Below are 22,026 nucleotides of genomic sequence, written 5' to 3'. Positions count from 1 at the left end.
GTCCTTAGTGGCTGGGAGTAATCTCAGCTGCGTTCATCCAATCGACAGACCCGCCCCGCCACGCTGTCGCCTGGGGCTACGAGACGCCATTGTTCTGTTTCCGGCAGTTTTACTTCCGTTTGTTTAACAGCTGGCCCGGAAGTTTAAGTGAATATGCGGCTTGGGCTCCAAAAGTTGCTCTACGGTATTTTATTTTAAAGTAGAAATCTGTCCGCTTTTCACTTACGGAGGCCTTACAGTGTGTGTTCTGTGTTACTTCAGTTTATACGCACTGCAGAATTTGTTTACCCTGCTCTTTTGGAAACGTATTCCGGAAGCGAAACCCTGAGTAATCGGAAGTGGTTAGGAGTGAGAGAGCCGCTGGATATGTGGAGGGCCTGAGCGGATCGGCTTCGGAATGGAAGAGGTCTGTGAGAAGTTAACCTGGTGATACCGATCCGAAGAGCCTATCAAGTGAAGCCCCCCTGAAATACGGAGAATAAGAATCTTAGAGGTAAATCCGAGGACAAGCAGGTATAACTAATAATGTTGGAAAGGGACGGAGGTCTGGCTGGAGCTCGGTGGTCAGTAGCTTTGGATTTAGGGAAAGATTGTTGTTCCGGGAAGGCTTTTTCGGACAGGGATGAAACTTAGGTTTCGACTTCCCCGGACAGCAAAGTTGACAGGCTTGTCGCTTCCCGGCCTATCGCTTTCATACCTGCTCACTCCCCCTACTTACTTTTTCACTCCCTCCGCTTCTTTTGGCATTTGCCAGCAGGCACTCGCTGTGCCTGTACGTTTCGCAGAGCAGCTATCAAGGGCAGCTTCACGGATCGTTACTCTTACGAAGGGTTTTTGGATACCTCTTTTCGGAGCAGTAGAGTGTTTAAGTGTAGAAAAGTTTGTGACTGTTAAGAAAGTTAGTCGTCGGGTTCACTAATTGAACTGAGTTGTATCTAGTACTGAGAGCGATCTTTTTTTGTAGTGAAACCAGTTGTCATCTAGTGTACAGTTTGTCATATTTATATCATTGCAGTAGCATCACCTTCTTATATGTTCTCTGGTAAATCTGAGTCTGTACTGTAAGGCAGTGTATACATTTCTGAAAGCATGGGCTCGATGTATGTTTCTCTTTTTACTTTTGGAGCTACACATTTTAATTTTAACTTTTTATTACCAAAAAAGTATAAATTGTGTTATCTTGAGTAATATTTTTTGTCGTTTGTTAAGCATCTAAACAGAAGCTCCTTTTTGATATGTGTGTGTGTGTATACAAATTGTGTCAGTATGTCTCCTAAGAAAGTAATTACTTTAAAATTCCTCTTGTCATATGGATGACACAAAACCACCACAGTAACTTCATTCCCTTTGCTTGGCTAAAATTCAGGACATACTTCTGACAATTTAGAGTGTATTGGTGAGGATGGTGAAAAGGAGTATTTAGAAGTAAAACCACCCCTAATTTTTTTTTTTTTTTGAGACTTTTAGTAGACATAACAATGCCTTCTGTGAGAATGGGATATAACGGACATTTCCCTTTCTAAATGCATGCATACTAAATACAGAAGCAATTAAAATATCATAACTTTTAAATTAGAGGTACTCTATGTGTTTATATGACGTTTTTAAATTATTTCATATGCATACATTTCTAGGTTGTACAGTAGAAGTCTTGGAGTGCATTTTCAGTGGTTAAGGTGAAAAAATGACTACTAAAAATTTAGAAACCAAAGGTAAGTGGCTTTTTTATAATTGTTTTTAAAACATGACATTTATGACGATGTGAAGGAACGTTTGAGCCAGATAACTAGATCTCATGGACCCCCTTGGGAATCATTTGTTATTTCAGATCCCTGTATGTTTATTTTGTAGTGCAGTGTTTATATTTCAGTACTTTACATGTACAAGTGAAATTTAACATCATTAGTTAGAATTTATTAGGTGACTACTCTTAAACATTTAATGTTAATACAAAGTTTTTAACAGCTATATTCCCTATACACTAGAAGATTAAGATTTAAATAAGAATACACATTTTAAAGATTTAAGTAGATAGGCAAAGCAACTAGGATACATCAAAGATCTCTTTCATGTTGTATTAGTTTGCTGGGGTTGCTGTAACAAAGTACCACACACTGCATGGCTTGAACAACAAAATGTATTCTCTCAGTTCTGGAGGCTAGAAGTCCAAGATGAAAATGTCAACAAGGCTATGCTCCTTCAGAAGGCATTAGAGACACTCTCCTAGCTTCCAGTGGCTTACTGGCAGTCTTTGGTGCTCCTTGTCTTGTAGACGTACCACCCTTATCTCTGCCTTTGTATTCACATGGCATTCTCCCTATGTGCATGTTTCTGTGTCTAAATTTACCCTTTTTATAAAGACAGCAGTCATATTGAAAAAAGGAACCCAGCCTACTCCTGTATGATTTCATCTTAACTAATTACATCTGCAGTGATCCTGTTTCCAAATGAAGTCTCATTCTGAGGTAGTGGGAGTTAGTACTTCAACATATAAAGATTTGGGGGACACAATTCAACCCCTAAATTGCTAAATACAGTAGTCACTTTTTAGTCCTAGCTGATTTGTCCTCTCTAATATTTAATACTGTTGACCATTCCCAGCCTTTTGAGATACTTTCTTTTGATGACTTCCATGACATCACTTTTATTTTCAGCCTACTCTGTAGCCTTTCACTGTCCAATGCGGTAATTACATGTGGCTATTTGAATTTAAATTAATATTTTTTAAAAATTAAAAATTCAGTTTCTCAATGACACTTGCCAAACTTCAAGTGGTCAGTAGGCAAATATGACTAGTGGCTATTTCAATTATTGAAGAAAATTCTGTTGGACAGCACTGCTGTAGCTGTATATCCTCTGTTTCTTTTTCAGCCTCCTCTCCTTCTCATTTATCTTTTAATTATCAATGCTTTCCACCACTGTTTCTTTTCTACTCTCATGACTTCAGTAATTATCTATATAAATGACTTCCAAATCTATCTATATCCCTAATCTCCTTCCTTATGATTCATACCCTTATAGACTTCTGCCTACTGGCCATCTTCACATAGCTATAGGCAACAATTTTAACATGTCCCATAGTGAACTTCTCCTGACCCAGCTTATTCTTTGGATGGGGTGAGTTCCGCATGCTAGAACCATCAGTGAAAGATGGAAAACTGTTTTCTAGATGCCAGTTTTTCAGCAAGCTGACCTCCAGCCGCAAACCCTCTCTAAAAGCAGGTTGAAATAAGTTTAGGACACAAGGAGGAAAGATCATGCTAATAAATATTTAATTGAATTTAATTCAGCTGTGCAACAGCATTTCCTAAGTCACCAGAAGGCTTTTATACCATTAGATAAGCAAGTCAGAGACTGTAATGAAAGTGATAAACTGGGGATTAATGGGAAATAAGAGCAGTTAAATAATTAATGTGAAAGCAACCAACATGGTGCTTGTCAAAAAGCAAAAACTAAATACAATATTATGATTAGTCATTAAAAGTACTGGCAAGTCCTCTGTGAAATTAAATTACTTTTTAATATTTATTATTTGTTTTTAATGAGGATTAGAGTTATAAGGCACTTTAACAAACATTATTTTATGTGATCTTAATTATCCAGTAAGGAAAATAATTCTGTTAGCCATATTTCTATTTAATCTGTCATCTGATGTTAGTGAACAAAAGTTACTTGTATTGCATGGCCTGTGAAAAGGTGTACTTGGTTGACATTTGTCAGTTGTCTGTACTTCCTGTAACTGCCTCAGGAGATAAGTACAGTTGTTTGGTATAGCAACAGAACTTCCTCTCAGAAGACATTTGAGCAGCACTGTCATCAGAAGAGGGTTGTATCATGGCTGCTAGGGCTGTTTCTGAAAGGGAAACATACAGTAAATAGTAACAATTAGAAACTTAAATTAAAATCCAAAGCTTTTCTTGGATGTGGGATTAAAATTGAAAATAAAGCTATTAAAGTCAAATAGTTTAGTAATAGTAGACCAAGTAGAAAGGTCTGAGACATTTAAATATTTTTGATTTCATAAAATAGTCTTAACACTAGTTCTGTAGAATAATAGGTATTAGGTAAAAAAGATATTCCATGAGAGATAAATTTGAGAAATGCTGTATTAAAAGAGAGGCTATACTATAGGACCTCTCAGAGTCCTATAGTATAACTTTAATACTAATGTACACTGAAACTCCGTAGAGATGCAGTATGCAACATTGCCCACACTTACTTGACCAGGGAACTCTATCCATAGAGCCTGTGGTAAGAAGAATGCTTAGATTCCACTTCAGTAAATCTTAACGTAACTCTTAAGTCCATTGTATGTAACTTATTTTACTAATTTAATAATAACTAACTAAACTTTATTAGGTGGTATGGGTGACATTTAAAAAGACTCGATTTAAAATTACCACATGACAATCCCTAATTTGTTTAACTGTATCATAGCTGAATTTGTATATGTTCTGGAAAGTCTTTCAGACTATAACCAAGTTAGGAATTAATGATTTAGGGTAGAGAAAAAAAAAAAAGCGGTTTTTAAATGGGTTAGTTTTTGGATGTTAAAAATGAAACACTCTAGGTAGTGTATTAACAGATTAATAAACTTCAGTAAGCATTTATTCATTTTCTCTGTGACAAGGACCATTTTATTAGTTCATGATACAAAGATTAGGAGGCAGTGCATACCCTGAAGAGCTCCCAACAGTCTAGTCTACAAGAGAAACAAATGATTTTTAAAATATATACTACCATATTTGCATTACTCTGAAAGCACCAAGGGATGGGAGGAGGATGAGGTTAAGTGCTTTGTCCAAGGTCACACAATACATGGCAGTAGGGACTTAGGTTATTTTAACTCAGGTTCTAGTGAGTTAGATTTCTTTTCACTACCCCATTCTGCTAACTTAGAATACCTCTCATCATAGATTGAAGTTTTATGAATAAAAGAGAAATATTTGTTCAATGACAGACAATAAATTTTTTTTTGCCTCAATATTCTAGAGCAAAGGTTGGCAAATTGTGGCCCTCAGCCTCCTGAGAATATTTGCAATCAGTTTGATAATAGTGGACATTAACACTATTTAAGCCAAACATTATCCTGAATTAAAAAAATTCTGTTCTTCCCATTATTAGACCTGTTATCAAAAAACTGTTTTCAATTATTGTTGTTATAGTTTGAATTTCGTCAATAAATTTTTTTTCTCTTATTAAATACTTACATGGCATCCTCAATTTTACCTTTTGGTTCACAAAGCCTAAAATGTTTACTCTCTGGTCCTTTACAGAAAAAGTTTGCCACCTCCCATTCTAGAATGTTAGACTAGTGACCTTCTTTGTTCTTTCCCTGCATTTCACCAATCCTGGTAGGCAATACGAATGAGCAAACCTTAGATATGTTTTAATTCATTGATAATTGATCACAGGTGGAAGTAATGATGATGAATAATTTAACGATTGTTTTGTTGGTTCCCTTCAAATAGTGGGGAAGAGTAAGGATTGGTGTTTTTCTTGACTTAAGCATTACTCATAATTATGGAGCTGTTACCATAGGTCCTTGTCTTCCCACTTGAGATAAAGCAATTATTCGTAAATGTGTCCTGGATTGTGCCTACGGCATATGTAATAAAGGTTTCTAGGTATGTCACAAGGAAAAATAGAATTATGAAAGTTACCAGGTGAGAAAATGTTAAGCCCTGGCTCTTACGGCCTGCTTACCTATGCACATTAGCTAGAATCATAGTTATTACTGAGAGTGAGCTCTCACGTAATATATAATACAACTTTGATATTCATAAATGCTTGAGTAAGTAGAACAGTTTAAATGAAATTAAGAGTAAATTGGGGTGGAAACAAGTTGGTTGAACTTCTTGATTTTCCAACAAGATATTTTGTTCAAAAAGAGATTTCTGTTAAATACCTATTAATGATTCTTTGCCTTTGAAATTTAACTTTAATCATTTTGTAATTTGTTCTTGAATCTCTGTTACTTAAAATTCCAACTCAAAAATGTTACAGCTTGCCTAGAAATTTTATTTGACCATAATGGAAGTATCACACCTGTTTTTTGTTTCCTCAGCCTCAGTGGGCCTGAACCATGGCTCTAGTGTGTATTTTTATTGTTGATGGTTTTTATTAATTTATAGTTAATACATGATTCTGTGTTACTTCTTAAATGCCAGAATGTCTTATTGACAAAATTAGACAAGTTAGTTAAGTTTAGACAAACTTAAAATCAGATTTTAAGAATACAGGTGGCTGGGTGTGATGGCTCACGTCTGTAATCCAAGCACTTTGGGAGGCTGAGGCCAGAGAATTGTTTGAGCCTAGGAGTTCAGGACCATTCTGGACAACATAATGAAACCCTGTCTATACAAAAAAATATATATATATGTGTGTATATATATATACGAAAAATTATTTGGTCATGGTGGCACATGCCTGTAGTCCCAGCTACTTGGGAGGCTGAGGTGGGAGGATCACCTGAGCCCAAGAGGTCAAGGCTGCAGTAAGCTGTTTTTAAATGATTCAGTGGAAGTTCTCCTTGTCAGTGCTACCATGTTTTGTTTTAACTAATTTACCAAACCCAGCACGTTAGGCCTTTATTTCACTTTCTGAAGTATTCCTTTATCTTTTTAAAAGTAGAGTCAGTCCCAAGGCCCAAGGGATGTTTAAACTTAGTTTACATTTCATATAGAAATGACACTATTTTATTCTAATGTAAAATGTTTTGTAAAATAGAACACATTAATTATACCTCAGATGTGTTTCCACCTCCTGTCTAATTAATATAACTTGAGGTTCCCAGAACATTTCTACATGGGAAAAATTTGAAAAAAGTAAATCTGTTAATTGAATAAGTAGTCCTATAGTCTAGCAATATAACTTTAAGATTTACATAAGAGAATGAAAGTCAGAATTGTATTTTATGGCATTAAATAAATTAACTTTATTTCTCTCCATATCAACATCCAAAGTTTATTAGGAATTTATTTAAAGAATAATAAAAGCAATAGGACCTAACATTTAATGAGTGCTTACTGTGTCAAATACCATTCTAAACAGTTTACATGTATTCTCATTTATTTTTAAGTGCCATATAAATCATAGGTATTGAGCATGCAAATAAATAAATAAATAGTAAGAATATTAGGCATAGATCCACAGATACACTGGTAGAGTGATTTTGGAAGGCATTTTGGCCGTACAGATCTTCACCAAACCCATTAATTTTATGCTTGGGAATGTATTTGAAAAAATAACTCAGAAGTTAAGAAAAATATGTAGGCATAAAAGTGTTCAATAAAGCCTTATTTATTATAGTGAAAAATTGTAAAGAGTCTAAATATTCAACAGTAGAATAATAAGAAAGTAAATGCTATATTAACTTGAAGGGAATATATTCTAGCCATAAAATAAAAAATATGTTAAGCTTACAAAATGTATTACTATTACAAGTATAAAAGGAATTCTGTTTTAAGTCTTTGTTTTAGGAGATTACATTACACACACATGCACATGCACACACACACACACACATATAATATATATATTATATAATATATGGTTTGGCTGGACAGTGATGAATTCACTGAAGACCAATCAGTAGTTCATGATAGTCCTTAATGTTTCTATAGACATAAAATTTCTATTGAAATATTTTTATACCACTTACCTGCACACTTATTATATATTATCCTGTAATACATTTTATCTTTTTATATATGTGTTTTGTCCCCTAAATTAGATAGTAAATTTCTTAAGCATAGTGGTCTTACCTCATAGAATGTCTAGCCTACATTAGGTACCCAGCACCATGTTTGCTGCCCGTGACCACTCAGAATTCATCATTATAACCATTGTCACTGATCTGTGTGCTCGACTTTTGTCCCTCCCCTTGTTAACATTCATTTATTGTTTATTTTATATATATATATATATATATATATATACACACACACACTACATTCAAGGCATTTTATTGGGAATACAGTGTGCTCAAAATAAATTGAAAGCCACTAGAGGGAATGAGAGAACAATAAAATAATTTGGGTATGATATGGTAAAAGTGAGGTATAAGGATGTTTAATCCGACAATCCAGTGTAGTTTCACTTGTGTAAGCAGGACATAAACCGTTAGGCCTAAGAATAGGATTGAATCTTTTCTTAATAAATTTTTCAGTGTAACATATATGTTGCTTCCTCTTACTCCAAGAGTTCACGAAACAGATGAATCTCTTATGATGTAGATGGTTTCAAATATGCAAATATATAGCTGACATTTATTTTTGACTAACATTATTGAATGTCTACAGTATGCCAAGCATTTGATCTTATTACATTTCTTCTTACCAAAATTCTATAGCAAAGTTGTTATGATCTCCAGTTTGCAAATTAGGATATAGAGATTCATGGAAGATTAAGTTATTTACCCAGGGTTATACTAGAAAGTAAAAGTTAGAACCAAATATTCTGATTCCAAATCTCTTGTCTACTGAAGGAAAGTTTAAACATGTGTCTTTTGTTGACACATGACTGTTTTGAAAATTATTTTTTCTCTGGTTTTTTTTGCATTCTTTTTAGTGCCAGTAATTTTGAATATAGGGTGTAGCATGTCTTAGCATTTTCTTGGCATTTCTTTTTGGTAAGTCGTTTCTGTTTTGTTTCCTTTTTGTTAGTCACCGTTACTTCATCCCCAATCCGAGGAGCAGGAGATGGAATGGAAACTGAGGAACCACCTAAATCTGTTGAAATTACTTCTGGAGTCCAATCTAGAAAGCATCATAGTCTTCAGAGTCCATGGAAGAAAGCAGTTCCATCAGAGAGCCCAGGAGTTCTTCAGCTAGGGAAAATGCTCACTGAAAAAGCAATGGAAGTTAAAGCTGTAAGAATATTAGTTCCCAAAGCTGCTATAACTCATGATATCCCCAACAAAAATACAAAGGTTAAGTCTCTGGGACATCATAAAGGAGAATTCCTTGGTCAGTCAGAGGGAGTTATAGAACCTAATAAGGAACTCTCAGAGGTAAAGAATGTATTGGAAAAGCTCAAGAATTCTGAAAGAAGGTTACTACAGGACAAAGAAGGTCTTTCAAACCAGCTCCGTGTACAGACAGAGGTAAGAAGAGCCTTAATTGATAAAATGAGTACTACTCTTTACGTCTGGACCTTTTAAACCTGCATGTTAGAAAATTACATTTCTTTATGGGAATGTCATTCATCCTAGCTTGTCATTTCTCTAAAATGCTTCCTCTTAAATTTCTCATTCTTTCTCAGTTCTCTAGGGATACTTTATATTGGGAACTTATACTCTAAACCTCATTGAAGATGGAGGTGTGAGGTGCTTTGGACAAGACCACCAATAAGTTGTAAAAGTAGGTTACAATTATAAACTGCCAGACCAAAGATTGACCAAATCAGGCATAGTAATTGACCAGCAGTCCTTGTTTTAAGGATCCGTAAATTCCAAGTATTTTTGCCTGTGTATACGGGATACTTGGAATAAAGAGAATGGTGGTATAACTTACTGTGTCTTCATTGTAAATGAAAAAAATCTGTAGCCCTTAAGTGTGTTGCTTTGATCTTTGCATCTTAGTAAAAATTACCTTGCCCCTTCCCTTGTTTCTCTATTAGACCATGCATCTTTCGGCTAGATACAAGTCTTCATAAGTGAGACCATGGTTAGTGGTTTTTATACAAATATATTTTTAAATAACTAATTTCTCGTTACAAAATGTAGCACAAATTTCTGTGTAAAAATTTTAGAAAATACAGAAAAACACAATGAAAATAGAGCCACCTGAATCATTTCATCCAGCTATACGTGCATAACCATATACATTGAGTTCATTTAGTGTCACAACCCACTTTTTTCAGTTATTAATGTTCTGCCATGTCACAGAATATTCTATTACAGTGTCATTATTAATAGCAACAGTGTTCTTCAATAGCTATACCATATACCAATACCTGTTATTGGATATCTGTTTTAATTTTTTGCCCTTTTCAATAATGATGTAAAGAACATACTTAGAAACATACTGGATTACTTACTTTGCTTTATTTTTTAAAAGTAAATTCTTAGGATGCAATAGAGTAACTTATAAATGTTTAATAAAAAACATTAAACATTCTCTGTCATATTTTTTATCAAAATGTATTGGTTTTATTTTAATTTTTTTGGTTTTGTTTTAATTTTTTTCCTTTAAGTGTTGACTGGAAGCAATTTGTTATTTTCATAATTATTTTTACTCTTATTACAAGAGGTTCAGTTTATTACCACATGGACTGTGGATATAGATGTAGAGAGAGATGGTTTGTATATCGTGTAGAACTTAAATATTTAATTTTACTTTTTGATAGAAACTTTAAGTCACGGAGGTCCAAAATTACACAGAAACACAGTCCCTTTTTGTTAATTTTGTTACATTAAAGTTAGTGATATTACTTTGAGCTTGTTGTATTGATTACGTTCTCTTCTAGGTAAATCGTGAGTTAAAAAAGTTACTGGTGGCTTCTGTTGGGGATGATCTTCAGTATCACTTTGAACGTCTAGCCCGTGAGAAAAATCAGCTTATTTTAGAAAATGAAGCCCTAGGTCGAAACACAGCTCAGCTTTCTGAACAGTTAGAACGTATGTCAATACAGTGTGATGTATGGCGAAGTAAATTCCTTGCAAGCAGGTATTTTCTACAGCAAATAGTATTTCATTTCCTAGTTTTTGCTCCATCAGGTTTTTGATCTATAACACAAGAAAGTAGACTGTAGTGTGAAAATTTCTGACTAAGGTCATCAAAGTACTTCATTTAAGATGTGGACTCTGTCTCCTCTGGATAGTCACACAGTCTCCCTAAATGAAGAAGTGATATAAGGATCATCCCTTATTCCTGAGTTCTAGTTTACTGTATAGTAAAAATACAATGTTTAAGACCGAAACAAAACTGTAAACTCAGACATCTAGTAAACATTAAAATCACAAAAAGTCAAACTAAATTATTTTTCCCCATTCAAATATTTGGACTCCCCAAGATAATATTATTCATTCTAAATGCTCTTTTCTCATAGTTCTTTTAACTATATAATAAAGCTTCCCAACCTTTTTCTCTCTATGCCCAAATAGAAAATTATAACATTTTTACGACATACTGGATGAGGCTACTCTCATATGGCAGCAAAAACCCTGGGGTCCTCATCCAGGCCTCTCGACACACTGGTGGTTGGGAAACTCTGCTATATAGTATGATTCTTTGTCTGTTTATCCCCCTCGCTGCCTCAACTTATAGTTACCAGATAACAAGATCTGGATGTTATCCATCTGTGTATTTCTGGAACTTAGCAAAATACTTATAGAGTATGTTTAATAACTGTTGGTTTAAATTGAATCATCTGGAGATTTCTCACAAAACAACCAAAGGTTTACAGGTTGTATTTGAAGAACCATTGATTGTGATGAATACATTTTTAGGAAAATGTTTTTTCATGTCTTACTATCTCTGACACTTTGTAGTAGTAGTTCACTCTCTTAACAGTCTTTTATTTATCTCCTAATTGTGCTAGTTCATTATGCTATTTGGAAAAATGAACTATTTGTTCACTTAGAATGAAAGTTAATTGAGTTAATTCTTATTGAACATTTTAAGAGGCAAATCATGCATATATTATACAAATTATTGCAATATGCAACTTCTTAACATCCTGATCAACACCAATAGTAACATTTCATTAAATTTTTAAATAAAAATTAAATATGACTTTATTGTTATTTTAATTGATGTAATCTTCTAATGTCAAAATTGTTTTCATTTTGAGGAATTTGGTAGTAACTGCAGTCTCAGACTTAAATTTTAATTTTAAATTTTTCAGCCAATTAACTGTACTTGAACATTTTGCTTCAATTCCATCAATAGAAAACAGGTTAAATAATATTTTGTGTATCCAATCAGTAGAAAACATGAAGCTAATTTTTGAAAAAAGGGAATGAGGTAGCTGTATATGTGCTAATATGGATAAGTCTCTAAGATAAATTATTAAATGAAAAACTAAGATTTAGAAAAGTTTGTATTCGGTATCTGTTTTTGTAAATAAAGTGGATAAATTTATTTTTAACACATATGTATATGTTGAAATATACATAAATTTTTTTTGAGAAGTGTAAAAAAACTGTTGACTGCATATAAAAGAAGGATAGGGATGCTGGGCATGAGGAAAGACTTTATTTAAGTCTTTTTGTATTAATATTTTTCTGAGGGCAAAGGTAATTGAGTGGTAAGAAGATAATTTAGTTTTGTTTGCCTCTTTAAGTTTTTCTGTATTTAAAAACATTTAATAATTTTTTCTTTCAAATTTTGGTCAATCTAGAGTATGATTGAGATGTACTCCAAAAGTCATTATATAGGAAAGTTGAATAAATTTTGCATTTGTCATTGTCTAAATGAATATTTTAACTGAATCCCTTTAATGAACTCTAAGCTCATAAACATTTTTAATGTTCTTTAGCCAAAGTTTAAAAACTGTGAAGTAACTATACTATGTTAAATCTTTGTTAGCTTCTGAAAGTGACAGTCACAAAGTAGTATATTCAATTTTTTACACTGTATTATTGTCAGCAAATTTATATGTAAGATTTTAATCTTTTTCAGGGTAATGGCAGATGAGTTAACCAACTCAAGAGCAGTTTTACAGCGTCAAAACCGTGATGCACACGGGGCTATACAAGATCTCCTAAGTGAACGGGAACAGTTTCGTCAAGAAATGATAGCTACCCAGAAGTATGGCACTTGTTTACATTCTGAACTCTTCTGCTTTCTCCTGCAAATTAAGTTATTGTATTGTAGTTTTGTTTTTTTGTTTGTTTGTTTTTGTTTTGGGTGTGTCTACATTTGATAACTTACTGAGCATATACTTTTAGTAGCATTTTAAAATAGATGCTCTGGGAGGGAAGAGGACTAAAAAAAATAGAAGGCCTGCTTTTCACATTCTTAATTGGGGAAATAATTAGTTATATCTGTAGTAGAAGGATTCTCTGGATTTAAAAGCAATTGCTGGTTATGGTTGTAGTCGTACAGTTTTTGGTAGAAGCCAAGGAGTGTACCTGTCTCTCCTGTGGAAAGAGGTCTTTTTGAAGACTTCCTACAGTATTAGAGCTTGTTTTCATGTCCATATACTCCAGAACTATCAAAATTGATGGTCTTCCTTAAAAGCCTTTTGCATTTTTATATAGTTGATTTATTATAGATAGAATCAGTAAGTGTCAAAGAGCAAATTATAGGGGAAATTAGAAGAATTAAAACACAAGAAACGTCTAACCAGTTTAATCAGGAAAAAAAGAGAAGATATACATTACCAGTATCAGGAATGAAGAGGGGGTACAATATAGACTCTATACACATAAAAAAGATAATACAGAAATGTTATGAACAAATCCATGTCAATAAATTCAGTAATTTAGATGAAATGGACAAACTCCATGAAAGACAAACTACCAAAGGTTACTCAAGAACAAATAGGTAACCTGAATAGCCCTAACCTATTAAAGCAAATATAATTTATAGTTAAAATTTAAATATTTTCCAGTAAAGGAAATTCCAGGTCTAGATGGATTCACTGATGAATGCTAGTAAACATCTAAGGAAGACATAAAACCAAATTTACAAAAATTATTCTAGAAAACAGAAGAGAAGGAAACAATTTCCAACTCATTTCACGAGGCCAGCATTGTCTTGATACCAGAACCAGAACCATTAGCCAAAAACCACCAACTAATATCTCTAATGAACATAAATGCAAAAATCCTTAACAGAATTTCAGTGAATCAAATCCAACAATACAGAAAAAGTTTTATACGTTATGACCAAGTAAAGTGAATCCCAGGAACTGTAGATTGGTTTAGCATTCAAGAATCAATTAATGTAACTCACCAAAAAAGAAAAACCGTATGAATATCCCCATAGTTGCATAAATTATGTAAGTAGTTCCTATACTAAAAAGTGAGAACGAAGAAAAGTACTATTTGTTAAATGATTTTCAGACAACAACCTTGTAGATTAACATATGCTTTCTGTATTCTAACTTACTTGACTAAGACATCCGAATTTATGGAACTCTGAGAGAAAAAAGGATCAGAGAAAGATGTTATATAATTTCAGAAATATTTTTATTACCTATTATTAATTTTTACATTTTGCTCTCTTACTAATGTCCAGTGTTCATGTGTGTTCTATGCAGATTATTGGAAGAGCTCTTAGTCTCCTTGCAATGGGGAAGAGAGCAAACTTACTCCCCTAGTGTACAACCCCACAGCACAGCAGAGCTAGCATTAACAAATCACAAGTTGGCAAAGGCAGTAAATTCTCATCTTCTGGGAAATGTTGGCATTAACAATCAAAAAAAGATTCCATCAACAGTTGAATTCTGCAGCACCCCAGCTGAGAAAATGGCTGAAACGGTAAAATATTTTCTTTTGTGATCTGTGGAACTTCTAAGACTGTCCTCTTACTGAAAGGTGACATATCATGGAAAGCGTTTGGCATTAGGAATTAGGAAATGTGGGATCTAAACCACTCATGCTATTGAGTGTGTTATCTTGGAGAAAATTATTTCCTCTTCTGAGCTTTAATATTTTCTAACACTACTGTTCTATTTTTAAGGACAAAAAAAGTAATTGTTTTGAAAGAGGTCCTATGTTTTAGCTATTGAGTCACTGATAATCCTTTTCATGAGTTCATTTTGACATAAAAACCACTGCATAGAATTTTTAATGTAGATTAAATTAGTAGATTCATAGATTAGATTACTTCTGATCTAAGAAATTGCTTAATTTACACATATAGATGGAAATGTATCAAATACTACAGTACAGATAGTATAGTCGTGGATGAATTCAGGGTTCATGCAGCTGGCTTGTCAAATACTCATCTCACATTTCTGTGACAACAATCAAGTTCACCTTAGTTACAACTCCCATGTCCCCATCTGGGTCCCTGCCAGTCGCCATAACTCTTGCACTATTAAAATCTTCAACTCAACATCTCTCTGTCTCTGATCTGTGATCTCAACTTTTTTTCTTTCCAACTCTGATTCTTCATTCTGACTCCCTGGATGTGAACACGTCTTTGATCACATAATTGTTTTTATTCCCTTGGTCCCTATATTTTTTTCCTGTATCTCATCAGCTCACTCTTTTAGTTTCTCTTCCCACCTAGCTTGCCTAGACTCTATTCGTAAGTGCCTTACTGCCTTATCTCCCTCTCCGAGTATGCTGCAAACCCCAGTCCTGTGTCAGTTCAGCTGTTTGCCTTTTTGTTTCAGTACCCATCAAATACTACCTCACATTCAGCAGAGGACTTTCCTTCCTAATCCACAGAAGAAAAAGGGGACAGAGGCAGAAAACTGCCTGAAGGTCTCATTTGATATCTAGAAGCTTATCTGTATGGCAGCATACATTTCTCTCAGAGGAAAAGGTGTCCTTCCTCTTCTCCTAAGCATACCTCCCCTCTAGGCCCTGGCTTCCCCCTCAACAGTTATTCCTTCTGTCTATTGGCTCTTTCCTTTTGGCTTAAGAACATGTCTAAGCATCATTCATCTAAAAAAGAAAAATCTTCCCTCTATTGTAAGATGTCTGGATATGGCTTTATCACCTTCCTTTCACATCTAAGAATCTTGGACAAGTTGTCCAGACATGTTTGTACTTAAACACCATCCATTCCTCAATTCCTACTGTCACTTAAATCTGTAGACTTCCTGCCCCACTTCTCAGTAAGTACTCTTAAAAAGGTCATGAACATTTACTATCATATCATACTGTATCGAGCATTCCTTCCTGGAAACTCCCTTGACCTTTGTAACATCACTCTTTCTTGGCCCTGATGCTACCTCTCTGAGCTCTTCTTCATAGACTTTTTTCCTCCTTTAGATGTCGATGTTTCATAGGAATCTGTGTTCCCCTTTTCAAAATCTCTTCGTTTCCTAAACACCATACTCTTGCAACGATTCACCACTTTTGTGACCATTGTTTCTAAGTTTTTGAGGGGGAGGGGCATCCTCTTCCTGTGACCCCTCTTGAGCTTTCTTTACATAACATACTTTCTCTATTCTCTTGGTGTTATTCTGTTTACCATAGCTTTATGCTTGTGACTTTTCCATCTCAGACTTTTTTCTGAGTCTGAGAGATTTATATCCAGCCAGCCAGGCATTTCCATCTACTTGTTCCACAGATGGCTAAAAATATAACCTGTTTTCTCCTTGCTTTTGCATTTGTACAGCCCCCCTCCCCTAAAAATCTCCTCCTTTTCCTGTATTCCCTGTCTTGATGAATTATACCTACTCTATAGTGCTGTTTTCAGATTTCCATAAAAAACACATATAAAGCCTATAGCAGTTTCCAACATATTGTAATTTCTAAATAAATGGTAGCTATCATTTTTACTATTTCCTTCATTCCCCTAGTCCTATTGATTTTACAGATCTTACCAGTTTTTTTCTTATTTATCCCCTCCCAAGATCAAACACCTGACTTCCAGCCTAGCCCACTGCAGTTGCCCCCTCACTGATATCCCTGCCCTCCTTCTTAGCTGCTCCTGCCCACCCACTACTGCCAGAGAGTTATTTCAGAAGGCCAATTCAGTCATCAAGCAGTTCCCAGTCTCCCTCATTATTGAATCAGAATTCATTCATATTGTATAGAAGGCTTTTTATAATCTTTCTTCCATCTCCCCTTCTCAAGAATCATTTCTGAAGTGTCACTACCCACTGCACTTCACATTCCAGCAGGGTTTAACCACTTTTCATGATGCACATAGGCCATTGTATCTCATGCCTCTGTACATACCTTTTCTTGTCTGGACTTCCCTCCCCACATCTCTTTTGTTGCCCAACCTCTATACCACCTTTAAGAACCTGCCTTCTCTGAATCTTGCTGGCAATCTGAAGTGTTCCTTCTCCATCCTTCCATTGTACTTTGCACTTACATCTATAACTGCTCTTTACCGTATTAAATTATAATAGTTTTATTTTCCATCCCTCTCCCAAACTGTAAACTCCTAAAGGGCTGGGGACTTTGTGTTTTTATGTTTCATCAAGGTCTGGCATAATCCCTTGTACATACTAAGTGCTCAGCTATTTACTGAATGAGTCAGTACCTAAAATTAATCATTTTTATCCAAAACTTTGTTTCTCCTTTTCTATTCTCTTTGTTGGGAAATTGTGTCACTGCCTACTTAGTTGCTGCCAGTAGCATTTGGTATAGTTGACCACTCCCTCTTTTCTTGAACTACTCTTTCCGAGGTTTATATAACCTTATACCTTACAGGCTTTTCTCTTTTATCCAACCATTTTATTTCACTATACAATGTTAGGTATCCTCAGGGCTTGATTTAGATCCCCTTCTTCTCCCAGTCCTTTATCCACCACATTCTCCTATTTAACAAAACTGACAGCTCTTCTTCCTTAGTGTCTCTTAAACTTTTCAGGCCCATTGCTTCAAGGTGCCGTCATTTCTTAGCTAGATTATTACAATAACCTCCCTTTTTCTGTTCTTATGTCTGCTTATGCATACTGCTTCCCCCATCCCCCACACTGTATAGAATGATCTCTCTGAAAGGCACTCTGCATAAAATCCTTCCCCATCACTTTCAGGCTAAAATACAGAAACCTTTCTGTTCATATTAGTGGGTCAGTCTCCTGCTCCTGAATTCCCTTAGCATTTTGTTTCTCTCTATAAAGACCTATAATGTAATAACATCTTTATAGTATTTGAGAACTTATTTTCTCTTCTAAATTTATAAGCAATGTTAAGGTAAGCCCTTCATCTTTGCTTATCCTCTAATACCAAACAAACTTCCATAAAAATAGAAGGATCTCAAAAACTAAATTGAAAAAGCAGTCTAGTTGAAAAACAGAGGTGCTAAAGTAAGTTGATGGCTCTTAAATGATGCCAGGACATTCTTAGAATAGTGATGGCTCTTTGGGTTTGGTGGTAACTTAGAAGGGAAAAAAAAAATCTGCAGGACCACATGACCGCTAGGGAAACAGGCATCACCAACCATTCCAGAAAGCTGCTTTGAACAAGCCTTATATAAAAACAGAGAAAGCACTTTTCCCAATTCATTTCACAATTCTTTCCAATTGCAGTGCTTGCTACCTTTGTACCATAACCCAAACACATCATGTGGTGATGATTGGGAAAATAGGAACATGAGAATCAAGAGCTGTGAGCCAGGCACGTTATCCCTGCCCTTAACTGGAGAATTTTTTTCAGCTCAAGAGTTCCTGTTTTGGGTCTCAGTAAAGGAGACAGATTAGGAAAAATCAGAGCAGAAGAAGAATTAGGAGAGCATTGTGTTGTGGAACCCAGGAAACAAAAAGTGGCTGTAATCATAAAATACTGCATATAAATTAGAAAAAGAGAAATGAAAAGCCATTGATACTACAAATAAAAAGTTATCAAGGATTTCGAAATATCATTTCCATAGAAGGATAAAAACAAAATCCTGATTCTGAGCAGTTGAATGAAAGATTGAAGAGGGGCAGTAGTAAGTCCATTTTGGTTAAGGAAAAAAAAATTGACATCACTTAATGATATAATTGATATATAAAAAAACTGACCTCTTGGGGGGCCAAGGTAGGCGGATCACAAGGTCAGAAGATCGAGACCATCCTGGCTAACACAGTGAAACCCCATCTCTACTAAAAATACAAAAAATTAGCCGGGCATGGTGGCAGGCACCTGTAGTCCCAGCTACTCTGGAGGCTGAGGCAGGAGAATGGCGTGAACCCGGGAGGCAGAGCTTTCAGTGAGCCGAGATCGCACCACTGCACTCCAGCCTGGGCCACAGAGTGAGACTCCATCTCAAAAAAAAAGACATCACTTAATGATATAACCTCATTTTCTTCTATGTTTTCCTGCTTTCCTACCAATATCTGTAAAACATTAACATCATCATTTAAAAAAATATGTAACCTAGATAATATAGTAATTAGACATCATTGTTAAATTTACAGCTTAAGGAAATAAGTTGTCTTTTCAATCAGAGTAGTCATTCAGTTTTTTTAGTAATAGTTACATATTAATGAAGTGGAACTTTATAGGTAGGTATACTTCAATGAAATCATAGGCTTTTACCATCTATATTGCATACTTCTGACATTATATCTTATTTTCCTTAGGTTCTAAGAATTTTAGATCCAGTTACCTGCACAGAGAGTTCACCTGATGATCCATTTTTTGAGTCTTCACCAACCACCTTACTTGCTACAAAGAAAAATATTGGACGATTTCATCCCTATACTAGATATGAAAATATAACTTTCAATTGCTGCAATCACTGCCAGGGAGAACTGATTGCCCTTTAACAGTCAATATGTTGGAGGCATGCTAAGGTACTTGCTTATTACCCAAGAGTCATTATTATTTGGGAGCTGGGGTTCTTACAGTGCTAGAAATAATATCACTTCCTATTTACATAATGTATACACCCAAAGATATTTTATGTACTAGACTCCAGATTACCCTTTCTTAATAAATATCTCAGGGTAAGGAAAGAAAGAAACTGTATAGATATATTTAAAATAGAGAATACTTTCCAAGCAATACATGATACTTTTCCTAAAAGACTCTAAAAGAAAAAGATTCTGTAACTGTCTTTTAAGCACCAAATTATTGTTTATCTTGCTGGATATTTTATATGAACAGTGTTAATTTAGATGCACTAAAGCAAAGGTAGGCAAACTACAACCATGAGTCAAATATGGCCACATCCATTCATTTGCTATTGTCTAAGTTGGTTTTGCACTACAACTGCAGAGTTGAATAGATGCAGCAGATCCTTTACAGAAAAAGTTTTCTGACCTCAACTCTAAAGTAATTGTAGTAGGGAGCTGGAGGACTTTCTTTCCCTTTATGGTAATTTTTTGAGCTACAAAAGAGCCTTGCAGAAATGGGTGAAGGGATTAATCTTTTAAAAATAAATGCTATAAATTAGGAAAATAAAAAATATTTTAGAGCCAAGTTAACAAGTACTTCAGCAAAACATGCTAGTTTTATGCAGGGGATTCTGTATTCCAAATGGACACAATCTGACATATATAAAAGAAACAGATTCTTAACTATTGACTCTTATTTAGCAAACGCAACAGACAAGAATATCCAACTTGATATTTATAAAAGGTAGACTTTTTCCAAAAGTGTATAAGCTCAAAGAAAAAATGCAGTCTGTCAATTAATATATATTATGTAATATATATTATTGTGTATTTATGATTAGCCATCATAAATGTCCATTGCTTGGCCTTTAAGAATAATCACAAAATATTTATATTAAGTTATACAAATTTGTTGCAGAAGTGCCTGTCAGAGAAATCTTCAAAAGACAAACCTGGTCAAATAATAATAATTGTAATGTCAATGATTTTTTTTGTCTGACTCATCTGAGTTATATTTAGTTTTCAAGTGGCAATAAATTTATCTACCTTCTTTATTGTGACTATTCCTTTTTTCCCCCAGAATTAGTGCTTTGGTTTAGTTCTTTGTCTAGCTTAACTACTTCTAATTGATTTTTCAACCTTTTCTTTTAGGTTTACTTACTATAAAAGTCTCAGAAGAAAGCATAAGGGGAAAGCTTTGTGACATTGTATTTGGCAGTGATTTCTTGAATATGACAATAGAAGCACAGGCAACAAAAGAAAAAATAGATAAATTGAATTTCATCATAATTTCAAATTTTTGTGCATCAAAAGATGCAGTGAAAAGGCAACACAGAGAATGGGAGAAAATATTTGCAAATCATATATCTGATAACCATCTAGTGTCCAGAATATATAAAGCACTCCTACAACTCAACCACCAAAAAACAACCCAATAAAAATTAGCAAAGGGGCTGAGCATGGTGGCTCATGCCTGTAATCCTAGCACTTTGGGAGGCTGAGGCAGTTGGATCACCTGAGGCTAGGAGTTCAAGACCAGCCGAGCCAAGATGGCGAAACCCCATCTCTACTAAGAATACAAAAAATTGGCCTGGTGCAGTGGCTCATGCCTGTAATCCCAGCACTTTGGGAGGCCAAGGTGGGCAGATCACCTGAGGTTAGGAGTTCAAGATCAGCCTGGCCAAGATGGTGAAACCCCATCTCTACTAAAAATACAAAACATTAGTTGGGCATGGTGGCGGGCACCTGTACTCCCAGCTGCTTGGGAGGCTGAAGCAGAGAATTGCTTGAATCTGGGAGGCAGAGGTTGTAGTGAGCCGCGATCACGCCACTGCACTCCAGCCTGGGCGACAGAGCAAAACTCTGTCTCAAAAAAAAAAAAAAAAATTAGCCATATGTGGTAGTGGACGCCTGTATTCCCCGCTACTGGAGAGGGCGAGGCAGGCGAATTGCTTGAACCCGGGAGGTGGAGGCTGCAGTGAGCCGAGATCGCGCCATTGCACTCCAGCCTGGGCAACAAGCGAAACTTCATCTCAAAAAAAAACAAAAACAAAAAAAATTAGCAAAGGACCTGAATAGACATTTCTCCAGAAAGGATATATAGATGGCCAATAAGCACATCAAAAGATGCTCAACATAACTACTCATTAAGGAAATGCAAATTAATACCACTTACATCCATTAGGATGGCAGTTATCAAAAAAGCAAATTATAAATCTCAAAGATGTGGAGAAATTGGAACATTTATGCATTGTTTGTGGGAATGTAAAATGTTGAAAACAATGTGGCAGATCCTCAAAATATTAAACATGCAGTTACCATATGGCCTAGCAATTCTGCTTCTAGGTAGATTCCCAAAAGAAAGCAGAAACTGGAATAAATATTTGTACAACAGTGTTCACAGCTGCATTATTCACAATAGCCAAAAGGTGGTGTAACCCAGTGTCCATTGATGGATGAATAGATGAACAAAATCTGGTATATACATGTGAAGAAATACTATTCAGCCTTAAGGAATGAAATTTGATCCTACAATGTAGATGAACCTTTAGAATATTATACTAAGTGAAATAAGTCAGACACAAAAAGTCAAATGTCAAATGATTCCATTTATATGAGTTC

The 22,026-nt window shown here is 35.0% G+C and overlaps 1 protein-coding gene across 3 annotated transcripts; it reads left to right on the top strand.

Annotated features, from left to right (window-relative positions):
• Positions 1-145: 145 nt before the first annotated feature.
• BLZF1 (basic leucine zipper nuclear factor 1) lies at positions 146-20,694 on the top strand. Of its 3 annotated transcripts, XM_024241022.3 has the most exons (8): positions 344-493; positions 1,635-1,712; positions 8,667-9,106; positions 10,471-10,670; positions 12,627-12,755; positions 14,212-14,431; positions 19,150-19,362; positions 20,557-20,694. In XM_024241022.3, exons 2-7 carry the CDS (start codon positions 1,685-1,687, stop codon positions 19,333-19,335), a joined length of 1,203 nt encoding a protein of 400 aa, XP_024096790.1. In that variant the 5' UTR covers positions 344-493; positions 1,635-1,684; the 3' UTR covers positions 19,336-19,362; positions 20,557-20,694.
• Positions 20,695-22,026: the final 1,332 nt, after the last annotated feature.

This window comes from Pongo abelii, chromosome 1 (genome assembly GCF_028885655.2).
Source record: "Pongo abelii isolate AG06213 chromosome 1, NHGRI_mPonAbe1-v2.0_pri, whole genome shotgun sequence".
NCBI lineage: Eukaryota > Metazoa > Chordata > Mammalia > Primates > Hominidae > Pongo > Pongo abelii.
This window is presented reverse-complemented; position numbering and strand designations above follow the sequence as displayed.

Bases quoted from the DNA above. Each gene is read 5' to 3' on its own strand.
- BLZF1 (XM_024241022.3), top strand. From the start codon at position 1,685: ATGACTACTAAAAATTTAGAAACCAAAG. The intron at 10,671-12,626 runs GTATTTTCTACA...AATCTTTTTCAG, and splicing joins AGTAAATTCCTTGCAAGCAG to GGTAATGGCAGATGAGTTAA. The intron at 12,756-14,211 runs GTATGGCACTTG...TGTTCTATGCAG, and splicing joins GAAATGATAGCTACCCAGAA to ATTATTGGAAGAGCTCTTAG.